The sequence below is a fragment of the Podarcis tiliguerta genome (assembly GCF_965153285.1).
Source record: "Podarcis tiliguerta genome assembly, chromosome: 2".
In the NCBI taxonomy this organism is placed as follows: Eukaryota; Metazoa; Chordata; class Lepidosauria; order Squamata; family Lacertidae; genus Podarcis; species Podarcis tiliguerta.
In genome coordinates this window covers 32,407,756-32,424,629 of record NC_139535.1, presented here as the reverse complement: position 1 = coordinate 32,424,629, position 16,874 = coordinate 32,407,756, and the positions used below count along the sequence as shown (strand labels likewise).

The following is a 16,874-nucleotide window of genomic DNA, read 5'->3' as shown; positions in this document are numbered from 1 at the left end:
TGTAAAAAAATGACAAGTGATTTAAATCAAGTTTTACTGACTAGCGATTTAAATCGATTTGATTTGAATCAAATCCACCCTGGTTGAAGTAAATGTGGATTATTATTTTTATAATTATTAATTAAGTTTAAATAAGAAAAATAAGAGCAACTTGTCTTGTGCGTTGGTATTCTTAAGATCGCAATTTTGAGGCTTGGTGGCTGCATCTGAGATTGGGAAGTAACTTATTCTCAGATCAGCCTGGACAAAAGCCAGGGAAGGGAGAAGGGAGAGGAAATAATATATTAATAATGTGAACTACCCTGAGGTCTGTAAAAAGCTAGTCATGCTTTTCCAGGCATGGAAATGCAAAAATAAATAAATAAAACAAAATACAGTGGTACCTCGGGTTAAATACTTAATTCGTTCCGGAGGTCTGTTCTTAATCTGAAACTGTTCTTAACCTGAAGCACCACTTTAGCTAATGGGGCCTCCTGCTGCTGCCGTAGGACGATTTCTGTTCTCATCCTGAAGCAAAGTTCTTAACCCGAGGTAATATTTCTGGGTTAGCAGAGTCTGTAACCTGAAGCGTATGTAACCTGAGGTACCACTGTACATTAATGTTTGCCACATTTGTGACCATACAACTTAACATAAAAGCCACAGAATTTGGAGTGTGGGGGAAGGATCACCTATTTCAACTAAGCAAAAATGTTTCTCACAGAGAAATTATGTAATCAGAAGTCACTGCATGGCAGTAGTATACCAAATGGTACGAAAGAGAACAATTTAAAGTGCCTGGCACCTTGATCATATATTAGAAAATATACAGAATTTTAAATAACGCTATACTATAAATAACAAAGAATTTATAGAGGCTAAAAGTTAAGCACATGCAGCTTCCTAGAGACATTTCACAGCACTATTTTTTGTTCAGTCTTGACAAGAATAAGACTGTGCTGAATGTTCAACTGAGGATGTGTTCAGGGTGAAAGGTGTGATTCCACAAAGAAGATGAACTCCCCACCCCACCCCATACCATTTGGGGGGATGTTCATAGTGATTAGCAGCCATTCCCTTCAACACATTACGTCAGTACCATTTCCAAGGGTCCTTTCTTCCCAGCAGAACCAATCTCAGTCAACTAGGAAGCACAAGGGCTACTGTGACATCACAACAGCACAAAGCCAATCAGAATTTGGTTATAGGATTACATCACTGAAGACATTGTCCTCAACCTAAAAAGCAGTGTCCTTTCTCTTTCAAAGTCCTCACCCTCCACTGCCTAAAGTAGAAGGGTTGCCTATGTTTGTGCAAAGTATCCCCCACCTGTGGTTTAACCATAGATAAGAGGGCAAGTATCCAAGCAGTCTACTTTCGTCCCCAAAACCAATTGCTCCTGTAGTGTTCATAAGCAGCATGTGACATTAACGACATTAATCATGATTGTCCAGTCACACATTGCCGTTCATTAACGTAAGCAGTCTTGGAGGATATGCTGCAAAGGTCACTACAACAGTCATTTCTCAAATAATCTCACACATATTTCAACTGGCTGTAGGTCTCCTAAAGAAGAATTGCAATGGGAAAAGGGTCTCTATAGGTTGCACTCAGCTAAATTCTACTCAAAATAGAAAGAATTAACCTAAGTCAGCCATGCTCACTAAGTGCAATGTCTTTGTGTAGGACTAGCACTGGTACAACCTTTATTCTCTAACTCAATAAACTGCTGTTTCTTAGTTAAAATACAAATTGTCACAACCATTAAAAGTTCAAGAGTCACATCTAAAGTGCTTTCTGGTAATTCCATACGTACTAAATTTTAAATATAAAAATATTGTTTTATATTTTATTCTCCACTTATGAAACACACACACACTCTTATGTATATGAATCTTTCAATTATTTACAACCAGAGACAACATTTTTAAAATAATTTACATGCCACAGAATCACTACATTCCTAGGAGGCAGATAGCCAAAGCTAGAGGTTAATTTTACCAGTAACTGGGTGCTGCTTCAGAACTATATATATATATGTATATACAGGCATTGTGCTTGTGTTGCTTTTAACTCAACATATGAGCTGTTAATTCAGCTGCTGACTCAAAGGTGTAAGACCTAACAGAAGGCTAACAACCTTTCCCACATCAATTCTGAAATCTCCTTTGGCAGACATTTAACTTTGTGTGTCATGGAGGGAGGAAAAGTAAATGTTTTATGCATAGTGAAGTTATTTTAGAAGCAGCTTAGGAAGGCAAAACACCACTTCATTCTGAAGACCATTAGGGGGGAAAAACCAGAAGAAACAAAAAAAAAAATTAACCGAGTTTCTTAATTCCAATTCAACAGGACTCAAAGCAAGCTGTTAAGGAGATAAAATAGTAACATGTTTATGGAAATTTACCGAAATTTATTACTGACTTGGTAAACTTTTGCTTTGCCCACTCCTGCTGCAATCCATGCTGATATCTGTGAACATCATTGATCTCACCATGAGATTTGCGAGTCCCACTTTGTCTGTTAAAACAGATTGTGGGGAAGTGGGAAGAACAACTCACTCATATCTGTGCAGTTCCCTATTTTTCCAAGTTACATTTGAATTTTCTTAAGGGAGGGGTGTTCTGTTGTGTGTGTGTGTTTTTAAGCCAAAAACAAGGATAGAAACATAATCCCTGATGGTCATAGTTATGCAGCAAAAACACTTGAGTTCCTTCTTTACCCCTGTTCACTCTGCTTGCTAACCCCCTGATATCTCCCCGTTAAGTCCTTAGATTTAGAGCTATCCCTTCCCACCTCATGCAACTACTAAGCTCCCATTTCTGAAGCCGCTTCTCTTCTTTTGTAGCCCTGCTTTGCACCTCTGCTTTACCTTCACCCCCATGTCCATGCCCAGCTCCTTTTGTGCAACCACCCATCCACACCCAGTGGTAATCTTTTGCATCTTCCTTCTCCCACACATTGCAACTGCTAAGCACCCTATCCAGCTTCCACCCAATTATAAAAGCACCCCCTCCTATTCTTCAGACTGTTTCATTCTCCTACTCTCATCTTCAACTCCATTTCCCTATCTCCCACTCCCTCCTTTTTTTGCACCCCCCCTATGCACCCCCCTCTCTTTTTCCTTCCAGCCTCCTCCTAACCTTCCTCAGCTCTCCCTTGTACACAGATCACTCCCATATCTATATGATTATGTGAAATCAAAGGCAATTACATGAATATAATCCTCAATTTGAGTCTTCCAACATGAAATCTTTCGAAGAGTTGGGCTGGAACTCCTTAAATCATTTCCCCCCTTTGTGGAACACTATATAGCTCCTTAGTCCAAGAAACTTTTCCATTTCCATTATCCCCCCCCCTCAAAAAAAGCACTTGCTCTCATCTCTCAACTCACTGTTCTCTTTTAGTCTCCTTGCACCTCACGCCCCACACCTAAAATAGTTTTGTTTTCAGTATGCTGGATGTTCAAACTCCCTTCTTTGAAGATCATCTTCAACTCTACTCACAAATCAAACCTGGGAAGAGAGTGAGAACATTTTTACCTACACCCTCTCCCTTCTTCTCTTCCACAGATTTGTTCAGGAAGAAAAGGCGCAGTACTACTACTGCAATAATCTTGTTAACTCCGGAAGAGGTTAGAGTTTAACAGGCTTACAGGGAAAGCCTGCCAGAGTTTAGAGGGTTGTCAGGGACCCAGAATCATACCACTGCTTTTTACAGAATTGTTTCATGGATCCAGGTTACTTCATCTAAATGTGCAAGTGTGCATTAAGGACTCATCTGGTAGAATCACAGAATCTTAAGAGTTGGAAGGGACCCAAAGGCCATCTAGTCCAACCCCCTGCAATGCAGGAATCTCATCTAAAGCATCCATGACAGATGGCCACCCAGTTTCTGCTTAAAAACGTCCAAGGGAGGAGAGTCCACCACCTCCAAGGGAGTCTGTTCCACAGCCAAACACCTTCTGCTGCCAGAAAGTTTCTCAAATGTTTAGTCAGAATCTCCTTTCTTGAAGCCATTGGTTTGAGTCCTACCCTAATACATATATAATCAGTCAGCCGCAACTTCATTCCATATACTCAAAGACCATTAGAATGGAATAGCAATTTCATGTTAAAAGTAAACCCACAAAATAACAATGCACAAAATTTCAAAAGTAAAACAAGAGCCAGCAAGTCATTAAACTTGAATACAAGAATCAGTTTTAAACAAAAGGACCATATGGCCATAGAAAAAAAAATATTATGGGAAAACGCATTTTGGATTTATATATGGGAAAATTAATGATTTTTCAAAAACAAGTGTGTAGTTTCTTAGCACAGCAAATAGAGCTACTGCTGTAAATAAGTAACATTTATCATCCAGTAGTTCCAACACCACAGCCTGGGGGGCATTTGGTCTACAAGTTGCTGGAGAATCTGCAATAGTATACCCCCAACCCCAGCTACATATAAAAGGGACCGAATAGCAAATAGCATAGCAGATCTTGGATCTGCTTGCAATTGTTTGTTTTGCTGGTGAAATTTCTATATAACGTCTCCCCAAGGTAGGTGGAGGGCATCACTTGAAACCCGAGTTCTGCAGATTTATTTGAAAATCACAGCCTGAAGGTAAAATGCTGTAGAATGGTTCGCCTTGAACTACACATACCAGGTGGAGAAACACATCAAAAATCATGGTGACTCACAGACCAATATTTCTCCATAGATAAATTATAAACTGAGGACACTACGTACTCTACTTTGTATGGGGGCAAAAACCTCAACACCACATATAATTCCAAGTGCAAAATTTATGTGAGGCATCAATTCTATTTGCATGTTTTGGAAGCTTCAGTAGACAACAGCTTTCAAACACATAGCACAATTCTGTGCATGTCTACTCAGAGGTAAGTTTCTTTAAACTCATTGGGACTGAGTGGACAGAGTTATGCTGTGGATTGACAAAAAGTAAACTGCAGAATCTTCAACAATGATGTATATATGCATGTCCTATTTTTATTCACATTTAGATTTTTTTATTGAGGAAAAATGTGAAGTTAGATGCAGTCCTTTAGAACACTAGTTAAAATCAATACACATAATTTCCAAGACACTGCAATGAGAACGTTTTAATGCAGCAGTCCTTCTGCACAATTCAAATATGATTTAGTGGTTGTTATTTTCAAAACAACATGAAACAGGAATGGAACGCACATAATGTTTCCTTTAAGACACAAAGCCTTTCATAATTTTAAAACATAAAAGAAAAATGATGGTACTTCGCCACAGAAGATTTCTGAGCTTAGACACCTTAGATGTTTAATTAAGTTGGAAATCACCAACTTCTTCTCAAGATGCTGACTGCTGGCTTGTTAATTAGTTCCCTCTTTTATTGATTAGCAACTTAAGCAGTACTCAGTTATAAATGGCTGTAATGCCTGCCTTGTTTCAGAGTCTAATTAATATGATATAGACTGTTTAACAATTGGTGCCTCCAAGTAATTTATTGTTCTAAATCTGTATATTTTATTGCTAATCAGCAAGAATAGTGCACAATGAAAATAAAAAAATATAACTGAAGCACCATAGTCAAGATTTGTGTGTTTTGTTTTTATTATAATTTGTTTTAAAAAACCAAAAGCTTTTCAAAAGTTGGTATAACTGTGAGCCTGTAGAAAACCTATTGCTTCATTTCAAAATTGAGGTGTCACAATATTTGATGAACAGATTGATAAAGTGGGATTAGATTATGTGAACTTCTTCTCCATTAACCCTACTGAAAGAAGTGGCAGCTAGATAAGGGCATGTAGCTCAGTCACTGAGTATTGAGCTAAAACTGAACAGAGCTCTACAAGAAGAGATTATTTATCATAGCCAAGCTCTTACTTGCTGTTTATAAAGCCTTGCAATTTATAAAGACTGCTCACAGGACAGGCCTGGGGCAGGGGGGACACCAATTCCTCCATCTCCCTTGCCTTCAGCTTCCAACCGCCCAGAAATTTGTTGCAAAGAGCTGGGGGACTCTTCAGAACAGCATGGAAGGTGGCACAGGGAGCTGCAGGTGTTAAAGGTGAACCAGCAAACAGTGCCCCTCTCACCTTCCACCAGCGGGATCCTCTACTGGACTGAAGGGCATTGTGTGAATGGAATGGGTTGCTTACATTTGCTGAAGAGCAAGTCACAGTGCAAGCCATATTGTTTGAACTGGAAAGTATTCTCTTAGCATGGCTACAATTATAAACAGAGCACACCTAGGCCTTACAGAGTAATCCTATATATGTCTACTTAAAAAATAAGTCCCACTGAGTTTTCTCTGTTAATGAATTATTTAAATAATAGGAGGTTAAATCATTTATTTAAAACAGGTGTATGGGAAGCCCACAAATAAGAGCTCAGACTCCAACCCCTGCCTGACGTGTCTTGTAAAGTAGGAACAAATTCCAAAACATAGCTGTTTTATTCTGTAACAGCAAAGAACAACAAGGAGTCCTGTGGCACTTGAAAAATAACAAATTTGGTGTGCAATGGGCTTTTGTAGCCAGAGTCCATGACTAATTTCTCACCTATTAAAAGCTAGAACCACGATAAATTTGTTGTTTCCTTAGTGTTGACTGAATACACATGTTGAGAGCTATACACATCCCTCGGTTGTGAATGAAACCTAGAAGCAATGAATGAAGCTTCACTAATAAAATGAAGGACCTAGAACATACTACGTATTATTTTTATCAAAGCAAATTGATACTGGGTTGTGGTGGTGGAGTGTTCCTCTATTCCTCTCCCCACTGTCTCTAAATGGTAGAGGCAATAAGATCTGGGGTGGATTGTCTGGAAAACGGAAGCAGCAGCAGCAGATGCTGTGTGTTATGACTCCCTAGTTTCTATAGTTTCTTATTTCCTCCTCTCCCACCAAAGACATTATCTTGCCTGATTCATAATAAATTATCAAGCTTTAAAGTCCTTGCTGGGGGGCAGGGGCACTGAATCAGCTTCAAATGAGAACACACTACTGGCAGTCTCTTATTACAGGAGTACACCGCCCTTCACTGGTTTCCATGATAAATCTCCTCTGGCATTTGCTGGTTTGGAAAGAAGTTGAAGCCAGTAGCTTCACCTCATCTTCAACCTACCTGCCAGAGTTCTCCACCATAACTCTTCTTCCTTCAGTGCCTGAGCTTAAATCTATCCATTTAGCAACTCACCCTGAGCAATATCCCATCTCACCTCCCTGAACTGAAACCAATCATGGACTATACATTACGCTTGCAGCTGTCACATTTCTCAGTGCTTGCATGATGACTTCCCTTCCTCTGCTCTGTGTCTGTCCTGTCCTGTAACCTCTTCGTGACAGGGCTTTGTTAGAGTATTTGTATAGTTCTCGGGAGAGTGGAACATCAGTTATTATACCTGGTAATATAGGGCAATGAAATAGTGGAGATCTAGCCAGATAAAAGAATAAGAATGACTTAGATCCAGCCTGGGGAACTTTTTTTCGGCCTGAGGAACACATTCCTTTCTAAGCAACCTTACAGGCACATGCCAGCTTGCACACTTATGGGTTCCCTTCATGGGACTATACTTATTTGTTTGGATGATGAAGTTTATCTAGGATGGTTTGGCCCTTAACTGCAGGCAGGATATTTCCTAACTGCCTGTTTAGGTAAAACCTAAACAGGCACAAGTTTTCCACACTGTATTTAATAACTATAACCTTTCTACCAATACAGTGGTACCTCAGGTTACATACGCTTCAGGTTACATACACTTCAGGTTACAGACTCCGCTAACCCAGAAATAGTGCTTCAGGTTAAGAACTTTGCTTCAGGATGAGAACAGAAATCGTGCTCCGGCGGCGCGGCAGCAGCAGGAGGCCCCATTAGCTAAAGTGGTGCTTCAGGTTAAGAACAGTTTCAGGTTAAGTACGGACCTCCGGAACAATTAAGTACTTAACCTGAGGTACCACTGTACCTGTTGTTGAATCTTCTGAGTGTAGGACAAATGATGGATGTCCCTTACTATCAGTCACATACTACAGCACTCCAAAATAACGGGCTTCTACCAAAATAAGGAACTTCCACCAATCCTTCTTTCAATAAATTTGATTCTTGACGAACCCCAGGTGAACAAATCAGTTCTCAAAAGTGACTTTTTCGGTAAGGAAAACTCACTTTGAATTCACAGGATGACAAGTAAAGAATAGATGAATAATGCAAAGACAGTTTTCAGCTATAGAGGTTTCATGTGAAGGAAAAGATTCTGTAATGTGCCTTAAAGGAAGCAGCAAAACAAACATAACATATTGCTTTCTTTATGCTCTGTGCTTTGAAGTAGTGCAACAACAACACTTTATCCCTGCTGCAAACTGCCGAAAAGGAAGCAAGGTGTAACACAGTCAAATTCTCACTTCCACATTACTAAATTACCACATTACTACTATTACTTTCTGCTCATCTTTATTCATTGCGGTGTAGCATAAACTTTCCACTCAGTCTGTTTTTCACTCATTGTGACTAGAACAAAACATTATGCTAGATTTAATTGACATGTGTCCACGTTTCCCTCTCTCTCTCTCTCTCTCTCTCTCACACACACACACACACACAGAGAGAGAGAGAGAGAGAGAGAGAGAGAGAGAGAGAGGTGGGGGGACAGACTGCTTCCTTGAATGCATAATGAGATACCTCAAGATTGTTTCAGGCACTGATAAATTCCAAATCAATAATTCTGGCTCTGATACATTTACAAGGGCAGGGACTATCAGAGCCATTTTAGCGTATTCGTTCCATTAATCTGAGCTCCATTTGGAAACACCAGACAAAATTATATGCATGCTTACCCAGAAGTAACTCCCAATATGTTCAACATGATTAATTTCAGGCAAATGTACATAAGATCACAGCAACAAGGTATCAGAACCCCCATCTGGTTCTGAAAAATTGAACTAACCGAAACAGAGGAAAAAATGATTATCGAAGGCAATCACCTCCTCACTTGCAACTTGCTTCAACCTGAAGTTACCAGCTTGAACCATAAAAACCTTCCAGCTGAAGAGGTAAACTGTGATCTCTTTGTGGAACCTTTGCTTGGGGAAAAATGCTGCTGAGCACCTGCCACTTTTGTCCAGGCCGCTAGCCCTGGCATGAGGAGAAAGAAACTCTGGATAACCAGTAGTGTGTTGGCAGCTGTGAAAACAACAGCTTGACAACAAAAGTAGTTCTTATTCAGAGAGGGGAGGGGTGAGTGTGTGTGTGTGTGTGTGTGTGTGTCAGAATTTGCATAAAATCAGGACCATCTGAAACAGTAAGAAGACTGTGAAACGGTGTATGTACGTGCAAACCTGAACAGCAGGAAATTCACAAGTTATCTTTCAGGTGGAACTAGCCCAAATAGAGACAAGTGTTTGTTGCCTTTTCAGCACTCACTGAAGACCAAGACACTGAGGTCCACCTCTGAGGGTTTTCTGGCAGTTCTCCCAAAGCAAGAAGTTAAGTTGCAGAGAACCAGGCAGAGGGCCTTCTCAGCAGTGGCGCCCTCCCTGTGGAACGTCCTCCCACTGGATGTCAAGGAGATAAAGAACTACACAACTTTTAGAAAACATCTGAAGGCAGCCCTGTATTGGGAAGTTTTTAATGTTTGACATTTTATCAGGTTTTTAAATTTTGCTGGAAGCCGCCCAGAGTGGCTGGGGAAACCCAGCTAGATGGGAAAGGTATTAATAATAAATTTATTATTAATAATAATAAGCCTTTTAAAATATTTTTATCTCAGTCTGTATCAGTACTGGGTTTGAAATTATTTATTATGTATGTTTTCATTGTCAATTGCTTTGGGCTGCTTTATGGGAAGTTATTGCTAAATGAAGTAAATGAAGTTGTGATTCAACTTCATTTAGCAGCCCCCCCCCCCCCAAATCCAGCCTATTATTTCCTCTAGGCAACGGTCCAGCGCCTGCATGGCCTCACCTGACTGAAATGACATGGAGAAACAGAGCTGCGTGCTGTCCACAAGCTGGTGACACAATATTCTACACAGTGCCCAATAACCACTCCCCCAACAGCTTCAAATAAATGTTTAAAAGCTTGGGGGACAAGATGGAACCCCAAAAGACCTCACAACATTATTGCCATAGGACCATACAGCAGACCCCCCCTTTCACCCTCTGAAAACAGACGTGCAGGTGGGAGTGGATCCACCATATCACCATGCCTTCATTTCACATAGCCATTCCAAGAGCACATCATGGCCGATGGTATCAAAAATTGTCCAGAGATCCAGGTAAATTGACACAGTCACATTGCCCTCTCCTTCTGATGAAGGTCACCAGTCAGGGCAACCAAGACTGTTCCAGTGCCAAAACCAGGCCTGAAGCCAGACTGAAATGGGTGTAGATCAGTGTTTCCGAAACTTGGGTCTCCAGCTGTTTTTGGATTACAAAACTCAAACATCACTGAGCTTCCTTCCCCCTACAAATGAAGCCTAAAAATAGAGTAGGGAATGAAACCCCCCCCCCCCATATTATTTATGGCACATGGGTTAGCAGTTTCAGAATCAGAACTTATGGCAGGGGGGAAAGCAAACAAAGCAACAAAAACCACTCAGCACTAATGTTGTAGCTCATCATTACCAAGGTCCCTGTGCTTCATATGCATGCTATGCCATCAGATAATTATATATATTTTAAATCAGCTCCACATTATACAGCTCAATGAAAAGATGTACTGCGTCTACCCTGTACGCTTTTCACTGTATGGCCTCTATAATTTCATAAGAAATCACTTATACAGATAAGTCCTTAACAGCCTTTTCATTTTCAAGAAAATGAACTTATTAAAAACAAAAGCATTATCATAAAATTATATGACAAGCTATAGCTCAGGGATCCATTTCCTCGGAAATGTCACGTGTGTATATTCACTTTCATTATGAACGAAAAGCAGACATTCAATTTTGCTTGACAGGTTTAGCAAATAGCTCTTTCTGAATAAAATCTGGTGAACCAACAATATTGGAAGTCTGCAAATGTGAGATCCTAGAAGACTTATGAAAAAATAAATAAATAACCTAGATTCTAGTAGACTAAATGACAGTACAGATGTGTTTTTAAGTAATTGGATTTCTTCTCCTCCTCCTTTCTCCCTGACAATCGTACAGACTATGTTTGCATGTCACACTAAACCATGTTTTGAGTGCAGCATGCACAAGCTTGTGTACCTTCCACATATAAGCCAGATGGAGTACAGTGGTACCTCAGGTTAAGTACTTAATTCTCCTCCTGCTGCTGCCGTGCCGCCGGAGCACGATTTCTGTTCTCATCCTGAAGCAAAGTTCTTAACCTGAGGTAATATTTCTGGGTTAGCGGAGGCTGTAACCTGAAGCGTATGTAACCTGAAGCGTATGTAACCCGAGGTACCACTGTACTTGGGATGTTTTAACTTTCCATTTCCTTTAAACGAAGCCTGTTGATTCCTTCAGCTGGGGATAGTGGTTTAGTCTAACTATGTTTAAACATGTTTTGATGTTGCCTTGTTTTCAAACTGTCCACATTCAGTGATAAACTACCTAGAAACTGATAAAAAAAAATATTTCCCCAGAGCACTAGCCGTTTTGGTCTGTTGCAGCAAAAGCTACGAAGTGTCTTGTGGCACTTTAAAGACTAACAAATTTATTATATCGTAAGCCTTCAAGGACTACAGTCCACTTTATCAGCTGCACGGAATGTTACCCTGAGTATATGTGCAGCTGCTACTCAGGATAATACTTCAAGCATACCATAATAAATTTGTTAGTTTTTCAGATGCCACAAGACTCACTGTTGCTTTGACAGAAACCTTCTAAGGTCTTCCTCCTGGCTACACAGAAGGGATGAGGTAAGCAAGTGAACTTGAGGCTTGCTTCCCCTTTTTCCTACTTGTGCACATCATGATGCTAACACAGCCATCTCGTCAGCATATTTAGAGCAGATAGGTCTCATAAGCTTGGACTAATTTTCACTTTAGAAAATATATGCTTGCACGATATCACTTCCGATTCCTGGTGGGCAGGGCTGGTCAAGGCCATTTTGCTACCATGCCATTAACTAAAAATGCCACCACCTGCCCTCCTTACACCTGAGGAGCCCCAGGGAACAAAAGGAGGAGGGTGGCAGTGTGTGGATTTGCTAGGTAAGTGGGTCTGGAACCTCTTGAATCTCACACTGGGCAAGAATACTTGAATGAATTTTAAGGGATCTGCAACAGGTTGCAGCCCAACATAACTAACTACCTGCCTTCCATGTGCTCCCCTTTCTGACCAAGGTAGAGGAGCTTCCTCACAACCCTCACATTAACATGCCAACGAGGGCTTGCCAAATCATAACCACTTGGGCCTCACACTTTTGTATGAATGAGTTGGGCAAGCAGCAAGTGGAGGTCCTGTCCTTTCTAGCCTAGCAGCTTTTGAAGGAACTTCAAGGAAGCCTCGCTAGACCTAACAGATGGCTCAGGATGTCTGTCAACATGTGTTTTTTATTTTTCTTCTCTTTAAATATACTTTGCACCTGCTAACCTATCCTACGCTAGCAATCACTCTGTAGCCAGCTTCACACTCATGTTAAACACACACACACACACACACACACACACACACACACATAGCCACCAGCAACTTTTCCAGTCTGAGGCAACAGACAAAATAATTCCTGCACAGCCCTGCTAAGCAGCAGCCTGTTCAACCTATATTACATAGTGGGCAGGCGGGTGGGTGCTGAGCCCAAGGGCAAAAGAGAGGATTTCGGGGGAAGAGCCAGGCTTTCTATGGCTCCACTCTGCTAATTCTGCACCTGGTGTGCCAGTTTCGCCACAGCCAAGTCACTCTTTCCTATCTTCTGGGGCAAAGTGTCCCCCATGTTTACCGAAAAAGTGTGTGTGTAAATTGGCAATAGTTTTTTGTTTTGTTTTTGCTTTGTTGTTGTTTTATTTACAAAAATTTCAAGAGAAAACAGGAAACAAGCAAACTCCCAGAGTTCCCACAGTTCAACTGCTCACTGATATAGGAAGTAGAGACCCTAGGTATATTTTTATTATTTTAATAATGTTTCAGTGGTTCACTGTAACTGCATTTAACATTTTAGAATGTATTAAGCTTGATTTTTGTGTGTTCTGCATTTGTGAGTCTCCCCCTCTTACACGCTGCATTCCATCTCTCCTTATCTACCCCTGAAAGTGGTACAAATGACAGGATGTTTTAGCACCACAGTGTAAATCAGCTATCCTTGAAGCTATCTGAGACCCAGGAAGAGGATTTTATGATGCTCTTCCCTCACTGAAGGCTAGGTTGCCAGGGTAACACCAGACATCCGATACCTAAAATGGTCTTGGCACACTGGGGCCACTCCAAGGTAACTGCAGGGGTGAAGATACCAGTATGGAGCCATGCATGTTTTACTTCTCATGACTTGTAACCTTTCCTGATGTATGTGAAGATGTTTTATGACTCTTTGTTTGCTGTGTTTGAACTACTATATAAGCTTTTGTTTTGAAGTGCCTCAGGGCAGACCTTCTCAACTAGCATGTTGAGTTGAGTGAGCTCCGTCCTATTGCAATAGCTATAATAAATGCTGGGTCCCTAAATCTGCATGCTGGACTTGAAGATAGTTTCCTTGGTTCTGTGGTTTATTCAAAAGGTGGTTGCTCGTCACCTGGGTAACAAATAAGGTGGTGTAGAGGTGAATTCTTACCACATTACCCTGCATCAAATTTCAAAGGAGCAACACTTTGAGGTTTTATCCTGAAATCCCAGATGAAACTCCCAAGACTACTGCTTTTTTTTTGCTATTTTGGACCCTATAAGAAAAAATTTAAGCTCCTGATCTCCTTTTCAATTCACACAAAATCATAATAATCAAGAGAGCTAGACCCATCCCTTTCCCAACTGACAGTCGCATGTATAGAAGATAAAATAATGTGGTTTTAAAAAATAAAACAGTAGTTTTCAGAAAAACAACAATGCTTCTATTATGTTAAAGCATAATTGAAAAATGAGAGACGTTATCACGGTGATTACAAATATGCTACCTTCTTTTAAAAAGAAGTCAGGTCGGGATTTGCTATGCAAAACCATTTGACCATTTAGAAAGTAGATTTCACATAGACCTTTGTTCATAGTGAAGTGAAGTGATTCTGAATGGTCACCACATGCCAAAGCTGTGCCCAAAGCACTAACTGATGTACTTGGACAGACTTTACACTGGAAAGGACCTATGCTGTTGCAAATTTCCAACTTTTAGAACAAAACAGTTTGCAAAGTAACTGCTCAGGTTGTTGGCAAAGAAACTGGACTATGATGCACAGAGCACTGGTTTGATTTAGCAGATTTTTAAATCTTGATAGGCCTTGTAGAATGTAAATGACTAGATCACAAGACGCCCCTCACACATTTTAAAAATCATACAGCATCCATAATACATCCTTCTTTAGCAAAACTTTTATCTGCTTCAGAAAGTAGATTGAAAGCGGAAGGAAAGAAATGAAGGGGCAGGCATGGCCAAACTTGGCCCTCCAGCTGTTTTGGGACTACAATTCCCATCATCCCTGACCACTGGTCCTGTTAGCTAGCAATGATGGGAGTTGTAGTCCCAAAACAGCTGGAGGGCCAAGTTTGGCCATACCTGGCCTAGGGCAACAATAAAGCTATAGCACAATGTAGTGATACAAGTACCGGAGTTCTACATTCACACACATTTGAGTCATTTCTTAAGAGCATTCAGTTTGTAACTGAACCACTTCTCACAAGTGGGGGACCTGCCACCTCAATAGAGGGCTCAATTGAACATTAAATGCTTTACATGAAAGAGGAGGAAAGTAGCTTCTTGTCAACTAACCACTCTGAATGAAAAATGTTGCAAAATGGAACAGGTTAAAGTAGCTTGAACCTAGGTATGGAAGGTACTACCAATATTAAAAGAGGAGGTTAAGAACATCAGTATAGTCTAGTTAAATACAAGCCAAGAAGGGCAGCTTTATTCGCTACTTTATCATGGGCGTATGAAATTCAATGCCCTTTTGAATTAATGTATAATATTACAGTGGCATTTTAAAATAAGAAATAAAGGAAGGGGGAAAAGTTTTAAAAATGACACTTTACCTGCAAGGCACAACATGAATGATTGCAGTACGAGCAGTTCCCATAGCAACCTCATTTTCAGTTTCTGAGGTCAAAGGAGGCCCAACTCCAATATGTAATGATTAGAATGCTGCTTCGTTTAAGTTTTATACAATCTTTAATCTGTAGGGATACAAAGAGAAATATCATTACTATGAGATTCAGGATTACAGCTCCGTATGTTCTTTGAGATTCTCTGCCTTTCCATATGATCTAAAATAAATTCGCACCCGAAGGAATGCAGAGAAGCTGTTATTTTTAAGTCGGTGAGGCAGGTAAAAATAAATAAATCATACCCTTTAGATATAATACTATATTTTAACGTGTGTGTGTGTGTGTGAGAGAGAGAGAGAGAGAGAGAGGCTGTGACAGAAAGACTTTAAGTTAAAAGAAAGCCTACAAGTTGTGAGGAAAAAGCTCTTCTGAGTTAGATATTAGATCTTCCCACTCTGTCATCTTATTTCCGCAGCCTTACACAAGCCGTATTAACCTCACTGCCAGCTCACTAATCTAGTAATTATTATTTAGTTAATTGTACAAAACACCTTGAAGATGGCAGCCCACTAAGTGTTTGTCATCCTCTACTTTATCCCTTGACAACTTTGAACTTGCTCACATCGCAGCAAGTGAAATGGTAATAAGGGCAACCTACGGGTCCCTGTGGAGATGATAAATGCCCTTCTGTATACAAAGTCAGGGTGAGCCATTAGAGGAGAGCAAGACATCCCTTTTTGCCCAGGGAGCTAGGGCACAGCCTCCCCATTGCTCACGGCCATCCAGCAGCACAGATAGCCCGAGATTAATTGCTGCACTGTAACTCAAATCTCCCGCATGACAGTGTGTTGTCTTCCTTGCAGACCTCTGGAGCAGCTGGGGGAGGGGGGTCACCAAGTTGGCAAACCACTTAAACTCTTTTAGCCATTTGACTGGAGGTAATTTATTTTCAGCAAAGCACGACTCCATTCTGCACCCCTCCCCTTTTTAAAGCAACTTCTCTGCTATTTGGGCTTCAACGAAAGGGTTCTATCAGACTTGCTTCAGTATTCTTAATCTAAGCTCCGCTCAATCTAATAGAAATTCAAACAGCCTCCCTTCACCTTTGTACTTTAAGTAGTTTTAGAGAACTAGTTCCACAATGTTTTGCGCGCGTGCACACACACACACACACACACACACACACATTAAACACACACACACATCTCTTCAAGTATCTATGCCAGGCATTTTTAGATTAAAAATAAATAAAGCCATCTAATCATATGTTCTCATCATTTATTCATCTTTCTGATGTCTGGAAGTTAAGGAGCCTTCAAGTTTACAAGACAAACGGCATGCCTAATAGAAACTGAAGTGGTATCATTAGAGGTCCCTGCCTGCTTTTGTAAGTTAAAATTGTTCAGTTTCTAATAAAGTCAGGTTCAATGTGCTGAGAAGACTAATAATCCCTATCATCTGATCTGCAGATGTTACTTGAAGGGAGTAATTGGAATATATTCCACAATTCTGACACGTTCGGTGATTAAGCTGACTGCAGATAAGTAGAAAAGTGTTGATCAATGGAAATGGATAGCATTTTAAGGCAAATGATTACAGCAAACATTATTAATTGGACAAGGAGCATGTCAAAGATTCTGCTATGCAATGTTCAGCAGCTCCTGCCTCGTATCTTTAAAGGATAGTTCAAGGATGCACCAGGTTTTAGGGCCATATACATTAATTGTGCTGATGAAATTAAAGCTCCCCTTTTAAGCAAATGTAAGCAACAACATAGGAACC

The 16,874-nt window shown here is 40.4% G+C and overlaps 1 protein-coding gene across 10 annotated transcripts in view; it reads right to left on the bottom strand.

Annotated features, from left to right (window-relative positions):
* LOC310670124 (contactin-4) overlaps window positions 1–16,874 on the bottom strand; it is a 506,424-nt gene that overhangs the window by 241,135 nt on the left and 248,415 nt on the right. For 6 of the 10 annotated variants that reach the window (XM_083424806.1, XM_083424811.1, XM_083424807.1 and 3 more), the window contains one exon: window positions 15,081–15,221. The exons of the other annotated variants lie outside the window; for them this stretch is intronic. In XM_083424806.1, the coding sequence (XP_083280932.1) occupies window positions 15,081–15,135 (55 nt within the window). In that variant the 5' untranslated portion in view covers window positions 15,136–15,221. The remainder of the gene's footprint in view (window positions 1–15,080; window positions 15,222–16,874) is intronic. 10 annotated transcript variants of the gene reach the window in all.